The sequence below is a fragment of the Heterodontus francisci genome, chromosome 32 (assembly GCF_036365525.1).
Source record: "Heterodontus francisci isolate sHetFra1 chromosome 32, sHetFra1.hap1, whole genome shotgun sequence".
Taxonomy (NCBI): Eukaryota; Metazoa; Chordata; class Chondrichthyes; order Heterodontiformes; family Heterodontidae; genus Heterodontus; species Heterodontus francisci.
Window position 1 is genome coordinate 24,828,721 of NC_090402.1, and position 17,713 is coordinate 24,846,433.

Genomic DNA, 17,713 nt, shown 5'->3' on the forward strand with positions numbered 1-17,713 from the left:
TATCCCAGAGTGTTTTTAAAAAATTCGGAAATCATGACTGTAGACTCAGCAGTCGTCCTTGTGGGTCAGAAGGCATAGGAGTGCTCCTCCGAGCCTTGCAAGAAAACTTTTGGCTTCCCCTGTCCTGAGCTATCCTTTCCCCCCCGTCCTACTGCGATCAACTCTGGCCCCCAAACCCCCACCATCACTTAGCTTATGCCGCAGTTTGTTCACTTGGGTCCCTTACAGCGTCCTTCTGCGACCTGAAATCATGCTCACACTTGCTGTCCAGGTAGCAATTACCTCCCACTGCTAGTGCATTGGCCATATCTCCTCCTCAGAAGAAGAGGCTCTATGCTGTGTGTTTTGTTCCTCCTGCAGGTCCAAACCTCACTGCTGTGCAATGTTGTGCAAAGCGCAGCGCATCATGACTACTCTGGAAACCCTGGCTGGTGAGTAGTGAAGGGCACTTTGAGATCTGTCCGGGCACCTGAAGTGCATCTTCAGCATTCCAGTGACTTGCTCATGACACATCTGATTTTCATATGGCTTTAATTGTATCACTCCTGGACCTGATTGGTTGCGTTCCTCATGGGTGTCATCAGCCACATTTTAAGTGGGTATCCCTTGTCTCCAAGCAGCCAGCCAGTAATTCTACATCGAGGTACAAAGAGATCATGAAGGGTGGACTGCCGCAGTATCTTGCGCACATTTGCAAAAGAATCTTTGTAGTTGTACACCAGTTGCACATTGATGGGATGGAAGTCCTTGCGGTTGATGAATATTCCTGGGTGATCTCATGATGCCTTAATTTCGTGCTGTCAATGTTGCCCTGCACTTATGGGAAGCCAGCTAGAGCCACAAACCTAAGTGCTCACTCATTCTGACTGACATCTTCGCAAAGTTAACACAATTGCCTGCCCTGACAAACAAGTTATCAGTCACCTGTCTTATGCATCTGTGGGCCTCCGATTGTGAGATCCTGCAAATATCTCCAGCAGAGCCCCGGAAGGATCCAGAGGCAAAGAAGTTGATGGTGGTGGTGACTTTGACAGCCAGTGGTAAAACAAGCCATCAGGTCCATTTAAAAGCAAATGTCTGTTACCACCTGACATGACACCCTGAGCCTCCTGAGACACCCGGTGTTTCAACATGTTGAGGAAGCTTCTCCTCTACTTGTAAGCTCTGTGTGCCAGTATGACTGCCTGTGAGTTGCATCTTTCTGCTGATCCCCTCTCTCTGCAGGTCTGTTAGCAGCAGGCTGTTGCTGGTCATCTTGGTCCTTGTCTGAGGTCCAAGGTAACAGCATAAGTAGCACCCATACGGATCTGACTGATCAGAGCTCCAAAGTGTAGATCAGATATACAAACCTCCAAAGTGTCGATGACACCTCCCAAAATCGTAAAAGTAACCTCTCAGCAGAAGTACTGTGAATAAAGCCTTTCACATAAGCAGGCAAGAAAGCAGCTGCGAGGAAAACCTTTGGACCCATGGTTAAATTGCAAAAGCCATATTAATACTGCTGTAATTAAGCAATTAACAAATTTAAGTTGACAGTCTGCCTCACCCGAGGGATATGTCCACACACAGCCTAACCCGCTGGAGTTAAATGCAGAAGTTAGCAAGTTATAGCCAGCTTCCTGATGCACTTGCATTTTTCCAGGAGTTAACCTGCCACCAGTAACCAAACCCATGGACTCACCTATGTTAAAATTCCCTCCATAATGTCAGTTTGTACATGGTATTGGCACTTCTGGCATATGTAGATGGAAATGGAATGGCACAAATAAGTAATATAATAATTACAGTTAAGGTTCCAGTTTTAGTGTGGTATCATTTTACTTTGAAAGGGATGGTTTACAGTAACACACTTTATTTAAATAGGCATTTGGTAGTACAGAACTTGAGTATTGCTGAAAATAAAGACATGTTGTCGAAGGGAAACAAGGGCAGCAAATGCTTGGGGATACCACCACCTGCAAGTTCCCCTCCAAGTCACACACCATCCTGACTTGGAACTATATCGCCATTCCTTCATTGTCGCTGAGTCAAAATCCTGGAACTCCCTTGCTAACAGCACTGTGGATGTACCTACCTCCCATGGACTGCAGCGGTTCAAGAAGGCAGCTCACTACCGCCTTCTCAAGGGCAATTAGGGATGGGGAATAAATGCTGGCCTAGCCAGCGACGCCCACATGCCATGAATTAATTTTAAAAAAAGCTTTTCATCTTGCACTCATCAGGACAATAGGCAAGAATACCAATGAAGGGAAAACACGACTTTATACTGTATGAGAAGAGAGTGCTGATTGGTTGGCAAGTGAACTCTGATTGGTAGAGGTGTTGTCCAACATTAGATGTGATTCTGCGATTGGACAACATTTGCTAAATAATCCTCAGTGTGCTGAGAATTACGCTGACAAGCAATTTTAGATTGTCAGTAGGGCTCGCAGTGTGGTGCATTTGCACATATTGGAAGCTACATATATTAATACACAGGGCACTGTTCTTTGCAGACAGAAAGAACATATACAAACGTTGCGCCTGTTCCAGCTAAACAAAATAAGTGACAGACATTCGCTGGTTTATTCCTCTGGGCAATGCCTTGACCAGTCAAGTTGCCTGGGTTAAATTTCAAACAAAGCTTGGCAGTTAACTGTCAGTCACCATAAACAGATGCATTCTCCATGGCAAAACCTCTACCAATCAGAGTTCACTTGTCAACCAATCAGCACTCTCTTCTCACAGTATAACGTCATCGTTTTCCCTTCATTGGTATACTTGCGTATTGTCCTGATGAGTGCAAAATGAAAAGCTTCGACAACATGCCTCTATTTTCAGCAATACACACTTTATTTAGTTGATGTATTAGAGATGATGTATTAAAATTCGACATGTTTTTTAGAACCATACCTATTAGAGATATACATTTGGTTATGTAGTTTTTTGTGAGGGTGTCATTAATTTCATTTTTGGAAAGTTTAGCTGCATTAGCGTAATGGTGTGAAAACATGTATAATATTCAAGTTGTCCATGCCTTGTCATGTGTCATGAAGCCCCATCTGTCAAGAATGAGGCATATTAATTTCGTTATATAAAACATTACTTTTAAACTGTTGCTGGACGGAAAAGATGACTTGTTTAAAGAGAGCACAGCAGGGCTGGAAACATTTGCTTCTAAGAGACAGTTGCCTGGAGGAGACAATGGAACTGCTCCCTGATCCAGTTAAGCCAAATGGATTTTGATCAGACATTGAATGTGTAACAAGCCAGCATTCCATCTCCCCCCCCCCTCCCCCCCCCTCAACTGAGGGTGTCTGATAAGATAGAGAATCCACAAAAGACGCAGGAGAGTTTGTTGAAAAACCTAGTCACATGATCAACCTGCTGGCCCAGGGTTTTTGAATTGTGTTCACAGCAGTTGAAGTCAGAGACTGCAATTTGAAGACAAAAGAGAAAGAAGGTGTCTCCTTGGTGCTCTCTCCCTCTCTCTCGAATTTCCAGATCCCTGAAGTTACTTAAACCTCAAGAGAGAAGACACATACTGCAATCAAAGACTCTCACTCTGCATCGAACTCAAAAGACAGTAAATGAACTCCAGCTATTTCGTCAAACTTTTCCCCTTCATTCTTTCTCCTCTTATGTCACTATCTGCATGTGTGTTTATCGCGTATGCATGCTAGCGTGCTTGTGTCGCGTATTCGTAGTTTTAACCGAATTAGAGTTTTAAGGTTAATAAACTTACACCTTTCTTGTTTAAATCTAAGAAAACCTGCCTGGCTGATTTCTTTGCCTTACAATTGGAGAGCAGAGAACAAGGATTCACTGAGAGGAAGCTAAAACACAGTGTTTTAAAAATTAAACCCTGTTACGGTCAATCCAGGAAAAGGCTAAGAGGGAACCCTTAGACCCCTTTCTCACCTGGTCATAACAGAAATTTTGGGGGCTAGCATCCGGATTCGACCCGCAGACAAACGTGAAATTAGAAGTGGGAAGTGAAATTGTTCCCAATCAGCAAGAGAAAAAATTTCAATACAGGTTTTCTTGTGGTTGTTTGTGCTAGAATACTAACATGTCTGTCACTGAAGCCAGTAGCTCCCCAAGCCAGCGTGAAGTAACTGGGATAAGTTAAAAGTGTTGTCAATGGAAGAGTTGAGGAAAATGGCTGAGCAGTGTGGGATCACTGTCTGTGCCAAGGCTAGAAAGTCTGAACTCCTTAGACTAGTGGCCAACTATTTTTCTCTTGAATCTGAAGAAGCAGAGACAGGTTTAGAATTAGACTCCGACAGGGTATTGCTAGCAAAGATACATTTGGAACAGAGGAAACTTGAATTAGATGACAAAGAAAAAGAGCGACAGGATAAAGAAAAAAGAGAGAGAAAGTAAGACAGGAAAGACAGAAAGAAGGAACGTGAGGAAAGAGAAAAAGAGGAGAGAAAGACTTACAAAAGCAACGTGAGGAAAAAGAGAGAGACAGGAAAAAGAAAAAGGGAGACAGGAGAGAGAAAGAACCTTCCAGAAGGAATGCTAGGAGAGAGAGCTGAGGCGGCTTGAGTTAACTATGGGACGACAGAGTAACCCCAGTGGCCGATATGGAGGATCGTAATTCAGGGCTGGGTACCGAATTGTTAAAATTTACTCAACTGATCCCCAAATTCAATGAGAGAGACATGGAAACATTTTTTGTATCTTTTTGAAAAGTTTGCAAGGCAGTTAAAGTGGCCAGCTGAGACTTGGACTTTGCTGTTACAAAGCAAGTTAACAAGAAAAGCCCATGAGGTTTATTCCCTGTTGCCAGATGAGAGTTCATTAAATTATGAACTGAAAAAAAATGCTGTCCTCGGGGCATATCACCAAAAGTTTAGAACCCTCAAGAAGCAAGCTGATCAAACTTACCTGGAGTTTGCCAGCATACGAACATATGAATTAGGAGCAGGAGTAGGCCACTCAGCCCTTCGAGTCTGCTCCGCCATTCAATAAATTCATGGCTGAACTGATTATTCCACATTTCCAGCTACCCCCGATAACCTTCCACCCCCTTGCTTATCAAGAATCTATCTACCTCTGCCTTAAAAATATTCAAAGACTCTGCTTCCACCGCCTTTTGAGAAAGAGAATTCCGAAGACTCAAGTACCTCGGAGAGAAAAAATTTATCCTCATCTGTCTTAAATGGCGACCCCTTATTTTTAAACAGTGATCCCTAGTTCTAGATTCTCCCACAAGTGGAAACATCCTTTCCACATCCACCCTGTCAAGACCACTCAGGATCTTGTATGTTTCAATCAAGTCACCTCTTAGGCTTGCCAGCAGGTACAAGCCAAGCCTGTCCAATCTTTCCTCATAAGACAATCCTCCCATTCCAGGTATTAGTCTAGTAAACCTTCTCTGTACTGCCTCCAATACATTTACATCCTTCCTTAAATAAGGAGACCAGTACTGTACACAGTACTCCAGATGTGGTTTCACCAATGCCCTGTATAGCTGATGCATAACCTCCCAACTTTTGTATTCAATTCTGCTTGTGATAAACGTTAGAGAGAAGTAAGCAACTGGCTTTTAAGACCAGTGGCTGAGGGCACTTAAAGTGCAGCCCAGCTATGAAAACCTCAGAGATAATTTTGCTCAAGGAATTTAAAAACTCTCTCCCACTCTCGATAAAGACACATGTAGAGAAACAAAGGCCGGAATTTTACAGTGGACGGACGGGAGCCAGACTCCGACGTAAATGTTGGTGATGAACCCGCTTCCGCCTAGCCTGGGGATCTGTCCCGTATTTTACGGATCCCTAGGCTTTAATTGGCCTGAGGCGGGACTTCCACCCACTTGAGGGAGGAGATCCCGCCTCAGTGAGCTGCCGGCCAATCAGCGGGCCGGCAGCTCAGTCTCGGCAGTGCTACCAGGAGCGGTGGCCACTGCTGGGACTGCAGCCCAGCTGATGCCATGGACCCAAAAGAGTGGGTAGGTTTGGATTGCCTCACCAGGGGGATCGATCGTGCCCTGGTAAGGATAGGGTGGTTGTTTGGGGGGAAGGGGGCGTCTTGGATCTCGGGGGTGGGTTGGGAGGCGGGGGCGGCCCTCAATTGGGCACCCTGCGCCCGATTGCCAGGCCCCCCCACCCGGGGCGCGGAAAGGCAGACAGCTATTGCTGGGCGGCCTTTCACGTCCCCAGCACACCCACTTGCCACGGGTAAAATACCCGTGGAGATTGACGAGGGCCCTTAAGTGGCCATTAAGTGGCCACTTAAGGGTCTTGATTGGCCTCAGGCGGGCAGGCCATTTCCCACCCCTGCCCGCCCCCCCCGGCCTGACCTCCATAAACTTGTCCAGAGGCGGAATCGTGGTAGGTAGGACTCCCGGAACCTTCCGCTCAATTTTACAGCGCCCCCACGCCACCATCCGACCCGCTGGGGCGGCGTTAAATTCCGGCCAAAAAGTTCATAGAGCCCTTCTGGCTGATGAGTTTGCTTTCATCTATAAGTTGGTTCCCCGGGGGAAAACATTTCCTAGTCACCCCCACGAATCTGAAAAGGACAAAGATTGGGAAGATAATAGAAGCCCAAGCAATCCTGGGAGAGAAAGAAAAGCAGGAGACACAGGGGGCCCTCCTCCAGCCAAAAAGGATAGTGCTGTAAGTAGGAGTGAGACCCGGAGACCTGTGCGCTTCCATTGTAATAAATCATGTCATCGAAGAGCTGACTGCTGGAAACTATGGGGAAAGCCTATAAAGCTAATCAGGGGACACCCACTCAGTGAAGGAGAAAGAACCCTGATGGAAAGCACAGCTGAACAAGCTGTGGCTTTAACTGCAGCAGTAGTAACTCCCAGGAAACTTACTGCTGTAGGTACAAGAAAATTTAATAGGGTTCCTGAAAGCTATCAGGATTTTGTGTCTGAAGGGAGAGTAACCTCATACCCCTCGAGTGGGGCAAGCAAGCCCATAGTATTCCTCAAAACCTCAGGGACACAGGGGCCATTAGATCCCTTTTACGGGGAAAAGGCCTGAACTTTCCCCCAGAGAGTGCAGTAAATACCTGAATGGTATTGGAGGGCAGTGTATGCCTGTACCTTTACGTTGGGTGCACTTGAAGTGCGACCTAGTTTCGATACCGGTGACCCTAGTTCCCTAGTTATTGTCCCTAGTTTGCCTGTGGATGGGGTTGACCTGCTCCTTGGTAATGATCTGGCGGGGGTGAAGGTGGTAGCTTCCCCAGTAGTAAAAGAGAGACCGCAGGAGTTTAGAGAGACAGGGCAGTGGCAGGAGATGGTCCCCTGCAGCTTCCCTGAATGTGTAGTGAATTGGGCCATGATCAAACCAGCTCCCCCAGAGAATGCTGAATTGGCATTGCAGGCAGATGACCATGAGGTCTGTCTGTCTGAGACTTTCTTTGGAAAGTTAGAAGACCCAGTGAATGAATTAAATGAATCTTCCCTAGCCGAGGCTCAGTGAGCCGACCCAGTATTGAGAGAGGTAGCACAGGCTGCCCAGTCTGAAATTGAAGCAGAGGGAGTCCCTGCCTGCTACTATTTAAAGAATGTGGTACTGATGAGGAAGTGGAGTTCTCCTCGCACACCTGAAAGCAAGGAGTGGACAATGGTTCACCAGTTAGTGGTGCCGCAGAGGTACAGGAGAGAAATATTAAGAATGGTCCATGAGATTACAGTGGCTGTACATATCAGTATACGAAAACCGAAGCCCGCATAAGACAGCAGTTTGACTGGCCAAAACTCCACAAAGATGTGGTGGAGTACTGTAGGAGTTGCCACATGTGCCAGGTTGAGGGGATTTTCCAATCTCCAGTGAAATCTGCACCCCTAAGTCTTGTATCGGTGTTTTGAGGATCCTCCAGCAGAGGGCTGGTGAACTGTAAGAGACCCCTACCGAGAACAAATGGGGACAGGCAGGCACAATGCTGGCAAAAAGTAGGAGAGGAAAGGAGAAAAAGGGACAAAGGGGACAGGTTAAAGGAAATCTGAGAGGAATCCCAAATGGAAGCCCCTACTGTCTGGTCAGCCAACCCCAAAATATTTGAAAGGTTAGACCCCACATCCTCCGAGGTAAATGCAGACACTAGAAGCACCACCAGACTTGCTCACTGCATTTACAGAAACCTGCAGAGATAAAGAAAGTCCTCAGAAGGACAGAGAAATTGTGAGGGTGATATCTCACCTATTTGAAGTGCTGCAGGGGAGTGCAGTAGAATCTGGACAAATACCTGCAAGTAGGAGTGTCCCAGAGGACAAAGGGAAGATTTGCAAAAAATCTTCCCCCCACAGTCAGGAGAAAAGGGAACTAACTATCCCCAAAGGTGAAAAGCCCTTGCATGACTCATCAAAGCACTGAGAGTTCAGAATGGATCCAGCCACTACTGACTCTCCTGAGCAGAATTCCAACTTAGGGCTAATTAAATATAACCTTCCCCCTGCAGACTTCAACAGGAACAAAGACACCATAGACAGTCATGGAAATGTGTAAACTGAAGAACTTCCCCAAAAATCACATGTTTATTGGGATGTCAAAACGGGCAATTTAAAGCAGCGCTGCTACCAAGAAAAGACAGCTGGTAACAATTTTTAGGATTTCTGAATGAATGAGAAAGATGCATGTGTGTTTTCCTGTACTTGCTCATCTCTCTAGTCTTTTAATGAAATGCCAAGTGCTGGAAAATGGGATTAGAATAGATAGGTGCTTGATGGCTGGCACAGATTCGATTGGCAGAAGGGCCTGTTTCTGTGCTGTACAACTATGACTCTAAATCGCATTTCATTCTGCTGGGTGTGGAGGTATCATGAAGACCCCACCTGCCAAGAATGAAGCATGTTAATTTCGTCATATGAAATATTAATTTTAAACTGTTGCTGGACTGAAAATATGACTTGTTTAAAGAGATCACATTTGCATTCTAAGGGACAGTTGCCTGGAGAAGACAATGGAACTGCTCCCTGATCCAGTTAACCCAAATGGGTTTTGATCACCAGACATTGAATGTGTAATAAGCCAGCATTCCATCCTCCCACCCCGCAAATGAAGGTGTCTGTTAAGATGGTGAATTCACAAAAAACGCAGGAGAGTTTGTTGGAAAAACCTAGTCACATGACCAACCTGCTGGCCCAGGGTTTTTGAATTGTGTTTACAGAACAGTTTGAAGTCAGAGACTGCAATTTGAAGACAAAAGAGAAGGAAGGTCGCTCCCTGGCTCTCCTCCTCTCTCTCTCGCTCTCGAATTTCCAGATCCACTGAAGCCACTTAAACCTCAAGAGAGAAGACTCCTACATCGAAACAAGTTTGAAAGCATGCACTGGGCCCCAACGAAACGGCAAGATTTAACTGCAGTCAAAGACTCTACGCCAAACTCAAAAGACAGTAAATGAACTCCAACTATTGCTTCTTCCGTCTCTATCTGCGTATGTGTTTATCGTGTATGCATGCTGGTGTGGTCGCGTCGCATATTCGTAGTAGTTTAAACCCAATTAAAGTTTTACGGTTAATAAACTTACACTTTTTTTGTTTAAATCTAAGAAAACCTTCCTGGTTGATTTCTTTGCCATTACAATTGGAGAGCAGTGTACAAGGATTCACTGAGGAGAAGTTAAAACGCAGTGTTTTAAAAATTAAACCCTGTTACAGTCAAACCAGGAAAATATTTATCTTGAAAGCAGTGAAGAGATGAATTTATGCTAATTAGGGTCCTACTATGTAGTTAGGAATCTAATGCAATTTGTATGGCCTACTGGGGATGCGTCCGCCATGGACACTCTGCTTAATAGAAGGTGTGACCTCTCTCTTCATTCCTGCATATTCACCTCCAGAGTTCCTCAAGGATCTGTGCATGATCCTGCCTCCTCTTCATCTTCATGGCTCCTCTCCGTGATGTCATTTGCTGCCATGAGTTCACCTTCCATTTCTATGTTGATTACACCCAGCCCTACCAGTGTTCAACTTCCCCTGACTCTATGACCACCTTCATGTTGTTAGACTCCCTAACATTTAAATCGTGGATGAGTGAAAATTTCTCTCAATTGAGCATTGGGAAAACCAAAGCTATTGAATTTGGCCTCCACCTTAAACTTCATTCCCTTGCCACTGCTTCCAGTATCCTTTCTAGCTACTGGCTCAGGTTGAATAAGGGCGTGCAAGATCTTGGCAGCTTCCTCAACCCAGAGTTGAGTTTGAAACTCTGCATCCTATCCGTCACCAAGACTTATTACTTCCACCTCCACATACTTGCACCTCCACAACATTGACTACTTCCAGCCCATCTCACTCCCACTGTTACCAAAACCATTGGTCCAAAACCTTTAGACTGAATTTCTATAATGACCTCCTTGCCAACCTCCAAACCTCCCTTCATAAACATTTCCAAATCCCTCCATAACCTTGGATTTGCCCTACCTTTGCAAACTTCTCCAAAATTGCATGTCCTATATCTTTCAATTCTTCAACTCTGGCTTTTTGTGCAACCCCATCATTGATGGCAGAGCCATCAGCTGCTTTGCTATCATTCTCTGGAACTTCTTCCTTAAACTCATCAGCCTTACTTCTGGAACCAAAATAATAAGCATCTGAAATCATAAGAATCCTTTTCAGAAGATTTTTTAATCAGTCTCTGAGGATCTTAATTTGGTTTTTTTTGCTTTCTGTTTTGCTGTTGCATTGTGAATTCAAGGGAACAACAGAATAGTTGCACTTGTTCTATCCAGGCAGACCTTTGACACTTCAGATCAAGGGAGTTTTCCACTCCAGTCAGGCATTTGTTATGTCAGTTTTCTATTTTCAAAGATTGTGAATTGCATTTTTCTGATTTTGACTTTTATATTTGCTTTTGATACACAACTTGCAAGTCAAATAATTTGAATCCTTTGTGACTATCTGCAACCTTCAGGTGCATCCCACATTTCAACGTCAAGAGAGAACATCCCTTGAGAAGGCCACTTGGGCTAGATAGCATTCACAGAAATGTATATATCCCTACATACTATTTGTATTTCTCTTAAATTCAAGTACTTCTCTTGTAGAAAGTCATGTTGACCTACTTAAAATTTCATGTTAAAAAGGTGAGATTGTATAGATCAAAGCAAAGTCTGCTTCTCTCACAGACCTTCTTCCATGTTACAGTTTCTGCAGCTGGAGACTGCAAAGAAATACCACCCTTACTCTATAATTAACCTGTGGCTCACCAATGTGCACATGTTCTCCTGAAACAATATCAGCAAAAATATATTTGTTGATTTCGAATTGGTGACTATGTTCATTATTAACAAAACATGCATACCTATTTAATAACTTATTTACTCACTGAACAAAACTGTTAACCTCATAATGTTATTGCCCTATTACTTTAAGTTATTATAAATCTGAGTTAAATTCACCTAGAAATTAATCATTCCTTACTAGCAGCATTACAGAAGAGCACCTGTTGTCTAATAATGCAAAAAGCAGGTAATTTAATAGTGCTTTTATTTATAATTGCAATTTCTCTTTTTATGGGTCTGATGGGAAATATAGTAAGGTTCTTTTGCATTGATGATAATGTTTAATCTAAATTCAGTGTCAAACTGACCCTAATCTGATGTCTAATGTTAGTGCAGCCAGATTTTGTGGTACATATTATTTGTATCTGTGATGTGTTTGGCAATTTGAGACATTAAGAGGCGATTGCTAAATTACTTATAGTTAATGACATTCTCAAGTGTGTTTATTTTTCACCTTATTTAATTCTATATTGCCTTTTTAGTTGCAGTTAACTTCCAAAGTGACTTAGTTTCATTTCCAACTAACCGATGCAATTTAAAAATGCACAGTTCAAATCTACGTCAGTTATGTTAACTGCTCTGAAGTTTTTTAAGAATCTGTATTTTCAAAATTTGACAAATAGGTGATTTAGTACAGCGATGCTCTGTTTTTATAAGCCTCTACAAACTGTTGTACCTAAATCCACTCTGTGCTGCTTTAGCTGATCTCAATCAGGACAGCAGTTGGGTGCTACAATTATCTTTAGTGTCCCCACATAAGTAAGAGAAATAATTCGCCAGGATTACTGATCTCAATCACTGCTCAGTAGCTCCTGCTGGAAAAATACCCATGCACAGACACTGAGTAGGGAAAAGATCGAACTTGAATGTGATGCCTCCCATGGTTGACTAGCCAACCCACATTCACCATCTGGACTCACATGTGAAGAATGACAACTTACATAGACACTTGGAGGGCTGTCAGCGACAGTGGAACCATACCCAGTAGGAATCAGAGCCTTCAGGAGATTAAGCGAACACAGACTGGTTTTCAAAATAAAATGCTTTGGGGCACCCAGGGTACTTTGCCTGAAAAAATAAGTTTTTACATAAAATTCCTGAAAGCTGCAACATGTATTATGAAAGAAATGAAGTCAAAAGTACATACAGGTAACTAAGTAATTTGTATTCAAAGCTATTCTTGTCTGTCTTGCTAATCAAAGTTCTATTTAAATATTTTTGTGAAGATATAGGGGGTCTGACCAATGTGTCTCAATTGGAGCAGTTGAACAAGCGTTACTGGTATGTGTGTCAGGATTACACTGAGTTCAAGTACCCACACCAGACCAATCGTTTCCCTGAACTTATGATGTGCCTGCCAGAGATACGCTACATTGCAGGTAATTTAAAACTAAATATTTCTACTATAAGTTGGCTGGACTTGATTTATTATTGTACTAACAAAACACCTGCCTATCATCGTGCAATTAATTCTTTCTGTTTTAGCAAAAATATCATTGGGTACAGAATGTGAATTCCCATTTTCTACTTGTGCTGACTTTCCTGATAAAATTATTGACGGGTACAGCAGAAATAAATATTTTTAACATATTAGGAGAAAGAAAGTGGTAAAGAGGCCCATTAAAGATGGTTGCAGATGGCAGACTTGTTAAATGAATACTTTATATCTGTTTTCACAATGGAGGAGAACAAAATTCCAGCAGTACAAGGGAACCTAAAATTAAGTCAAGGGGAGGAACTTAATGGATTAAATATAAGCAGAAATATGATGATGAAGAAATAATGTGACTTGGGATAAACAAATCTCCAGGACCTGATGGTTTGCACCCCAGGGTATTAAAAGAAATAGGTGAGGAAATTGCAAATGTATCAGTCACAATTTTCCAAAACTCTTTAGATTCATGAGCTGTGCCATTGGATTGGAAAATTGCATATGTCAGTCTATTATTTAAGAAGGGAGGGAAGGAGACATCAGGGGCCTCCAGACTTGTCAGTTTAACAGAAATTGTAAGGAAGTTATTGCCATCTGTCATCAGAGGACAAGGGAGCAATTTTAACAAAACAACAGAATCAGGTGGAACACTGAATTTGCACCCCGCCAATATCACTCTGCAATGGAGAGTAAAGTTGGGTGTGATGCAAAACCAACATTGCACCCAATCACATTAGTTTCCCGACTGTCAAGTTGGTTTGCAGTAGCTTTCAGAGTATCCGCTGATCAAAGAAACATGTTAGAAATTAATCATCGCTGCTGTTACCAAAAGCTATATTGCCAATGGTTGCTGCTGATAGCCTGCTTGATCAGCATGAATTCATTATGAATCAGCATGCAAGGTATGAATTCCTCCATGGCCTTTCGCCATTATTCTCCTGTAAGCTGGCCCACAGTCATGGCTATGTTTATGCTCAGAAATTAGGGAAGGAAACCAAAGCTACTAATTGAAATAGTATTTGGCTCCAAGAACCAAATTAGTCACTATGGGCTGAAATTTGTCATTGCGGTGAGGGTCTTGACAATGGACTGGAAAGACGGGGGCGATCCCACCTTGGCCGTTTGCGGGACCCCTGGCCGCATTTTACCTCTGTCAGGCAACTAATTAGTTGCTGTCTAGGCTGTCGTACCTTTAAAGGACAGCAGCCCACCCCCAGGAGCTGCCAGCCAAGCAGAGGGCTGGCAGCTTGGCACTCTCAGCAGTGCACCGGGAGCAGTGGCCACTGCTGCGACTGCACCTAGAAGAAGAAGGAAACATGGAAGCAGGCCGCCTTCCCAACCAGGTAAGTGGTGTCTCGGGGCGCCAGGGCCAGTTAGGCGGGCTTCCGTGAGGGTGGGGGGTTGTTGGTGAGGGGAAGTGGGGAGTTGCTGCAGGGGCAACCATTGCTGCCAGGGGCCCCTCCATGGGTCACAGAGTGCCCGAAGAAGAGGGCCGTCCTGAGCCTGAAGAGGGTCTGCCAGGGTTTACCAGGTGGTCTCCCCACGCACCAGAGGGCCCACCAGCCACTTGTAAAAGGCCAGCAGCAGCATTGGCCACTTAAGTGGTTCAATTTACCTCCGGGCAGGAGCGCTGTCCTCCATTTTCCCCACTGCTGGTAAAATAGCATGGCAGCAGGAAGACAACAGGCACTCCACTACCACCCCCCCCCCCCTTCCCTCACCATTTTACAGGCACATGACCCCCCAGCCCGTTGATAAAATCCAGCCCTATGAATCTGTGCAAGAAAGGTTCTAATTCTTTTGAATGGTGCTAAAAGCACTGAGCCAGCTGGTGTCTGATATTTTACTCTGTTAAGTGACCAGGGATATTTTACTATGTTAAAGGTGCTATATAAATGCAAATTGTTTTTTTTTCTTTTTGAATCAAACCAGATAGTGTCAGTAAATGTTCTCTCGCTATTGCTGCAGTAAATTTGGATGTTGTCATCCACAAAAGGAATACTAGTTAATAACCACAATGGCTTTATGGTCCCTGTAGAGTTACTTTGAGTCAAGCATGATGAAATTGCAATTGTTTGCCCACTACAAATTGAGACAAGCGGCATGGATGGGGTTTAACATAATATAAATAGCCAAAATTAATTGCTCATGAGTCATAAAATGCCTAAATTTCTTTTCAACCATATCTTCCTTTATTACAGGTAAACTGGTCAATATTCCTTTGGAACAGCTGCCTCTGCTTTTCAAAGCAGTCCTGCACTCATGTAAAGCTGGTGCAAGTAAAGAATGAGCCATCAGCCAGTGGCCCTTGAATTTGCCATGCCTTACTTTGGTGCCTCAGGTAGAGAAGGAATTTGGAGGAGAAAAATAGTTGATCAAGATTCAGAGAGCAGGGAAAATCCTCAGATTGAGTGTGAAACCCTGTGACTCTGACAGCAGCTATATTTTACTTTATCTATTTATTTCACGACAGAGTTGAATGTATGATCTTCAACACAGTGCACATGCTTCTGTACAATGCAGTTAATGCATTTTCCTTGCAGTTTACGGTGTGTAGGGTGTTACTGTTACAGTATTGCCATTTTAGGTCTAGTTGATATTGTTTTTATATTTTTGGGTGAGGGGCTGCGCAAAGTTTTGTTTTATTAAGACTACCTCAATAATGAGATGACATCAGTTATGTGTCTCTCTTTCCATTTCAAATGCCTTAAGGCTGTCACTAAAGTGGTCCATTCTGGCAAGCTGCTGCCTTGTTGCAACAAATCGATACTAATTGTAATCATATCGATTGCAATAATTATCTGCCTCTTTATTTCCAGTCTTCGCAAGAGGTTTTATTTTTAACAGTTTCTATATTTGTTGTGTGGACGTCATTTTTGTACACAAACTCAGTGGGGATCCTACAGAAGGATTTAAAAGTGGATGGTGCAATAAAACGCATCCAGGTGCTGTAACCGTGTTACTTCCAAACACAATGTTCCTACTAATGACACTCTATTACAATTGACTTCTAATTGGAAAATGTAATTAATTTTCTTTATAATAGCTAGTTGTTTTTATTAACATTACATTTGGTACTGATGCAGATGATTTAAAGGAGCTGTGCCATCTTGGATAACCTTTACTGTAAACCAAAAAGTCCTGTTAAACAATACTGGAATATTAATGATGTTACATTATTAACACCACTTCTCAGAGCAGAGGATTACCATAGGTAGCATCAACATGATGTACAGCTGTATATTTCTAAAATACGAACCAAAGATTTTGAAAACAGAAAATGGTAAATGTTTCCCATTCACTGTACATTGCATTTTTAAAATGTCAACCAGTAGTACATTATATGTAAATCCTTGTCTAAGGATAACATTTTAAGGACCTAATGTGGGAGTTTTAAAATTTTATTCTCATATGCACCATTTTTTTTAATTTGTAAGATATTTAACTTTGGAAATTTGATTTCAAATTTTAAAATGTTGAACTACAAGGCAGCATTGCTTTCCAAGGCGCATGCACCTATTTATCTTCCCCGTCAACACCGATTTTTTGAGAGAGTTGCTATCTTTAAATGACCTACCTCTTCCATAAGAAAGTAAAATTATGTTTTAAATATGGAAATCCTATTATTGGTCGGATAGACTGCACTGTTATAGTTTTAGGATTTTAAAAAAAAGCAAATGCGGCATATTCTGGATCAAGATTGAAATGGCACTGTCTTCAGGAAAAACTGTGTGTCAAACCTTTTCATTTGAAAGAAATGATGCTGTGATTGCATTGTATTGCATCACTTGTTTATCGATATGATGAAATGATAAATGCTGTCTCATCTCATTTCCCAAAACAAAAAAGTTTGCTAAACATACTGCCATGAAGACAATGCCCCTTTGTAACTTGGGTAACTCGAGGTAACTTCTGCTAAATCTTTTTAGGTTTAAGAAAGTGCTTTGGACTTGTCCAGTGATTTTTTGCACCATTATCAAATCCAGGACTGCATATTGGCTTGGATTTTGCAGCGGTCATGATGGTGAAACTGTCAGTGTTTGCCATTGTTACTCCACTGAAACTGACAGCAAATTCTGGAGTCCGCAAGTGTGCAGAATAACACTGAAATCCAGAAGTTGCTGTCAGTGATTCTACTCTTCTCCACAGGATGCGCTATTGAGACACCCTCAGACTGCAATCAATTGAGTTGACGAGAATGTCCACTCTCACACTGTAAAAACCCTTGAACAAGTTACACTTGTTAATAAGGTATAACTAGGTTTTTTAACAACATACTATCTTCATAATTACTGCTAAACACCCTCACTGGCCCTGAAAGGCTAATTTTATATTTGTAGGATGTCAAATTTCTCAATGGTAAAAAATACCACATTTTTTTTAAAAATTCTAAAATTGTGTTTCTCTTTGTTTTAGCTTCTATCCTAATCTAATCATTTATTTTACTACCTGAAAATTTAAATTAAAAGTGAAGGATATTAAGTGTTTTAACTTCCTAGTTTGCTGTGAATACTTCAGTGTGGTTGGCTGCTTACCTGCTTGCTGACATCGCTGCTGCACACCAAGATATTCCCTTGAGTTAGCACCAGATTTAACCTGCCAACGGGAAAGGAGCTAACCATGCCATAGCGATCACAACATCTTTGTGGCAGCTTTCTTCATGGTCAGCAGCAAGCGCCCTTGCTTCACCGATGACCACAAATTCTGGGCCACAGTATCTTTCCTGCAAATAAGTCAAGTGTAACTATTTATACAAGCTGAAGACTCCATGAATATAGTATACATTAGTAAATCAGCAGAAGTTCAGTGGCTTAGCTCAATATTATCCCAGTAACCATGGTATTTAAACCATTACAGGAATAAACATTTAAGTTCACTATTTCTACATGTGCTTGCTCTTCCTTTCACGGTCTCTATCTTTCAGCAATTAAGTAGCTCGGTCTCCCTACTGAAAGTTTTGATACATCCTTCGCTGGAGATCCCAGCACTATTACATGCTATACCTATTCTCTACTGCTAACCCCTTGCAAGCAAGTCACCTAATTTGGTTA

At 42.6% G+C, this 17,713-nt stretch overlaps 1 protein-coding gene across 1 annotated transcript in view; it reads left to right on the forward strand.

The window, feature by feature from the left end:
- Nucleotides 1-14,952, forward strand: part of LOC137347466 (nuclear receptor subfamily 6 group A member 1) — a 119,445-nt gene extending 104,493 nt beyond the window's left edge. The window contains exons 11-12 of the mRNA XM_068011909.1: nt 12,457-12,609; nt 14,864-14,952. Coding sequence (XP_067868010.1) covers nt 12,457-12,609; nt 14,864-14,952 — 242 coding nt within the window. The remainder of the gene's footprint in view (nt 1-12,456; nt 12,610-14,863) is intronic.
- The last annotated feature ends 2,761 nt before the right edge of the window (nt 14,953-17,713 follow it).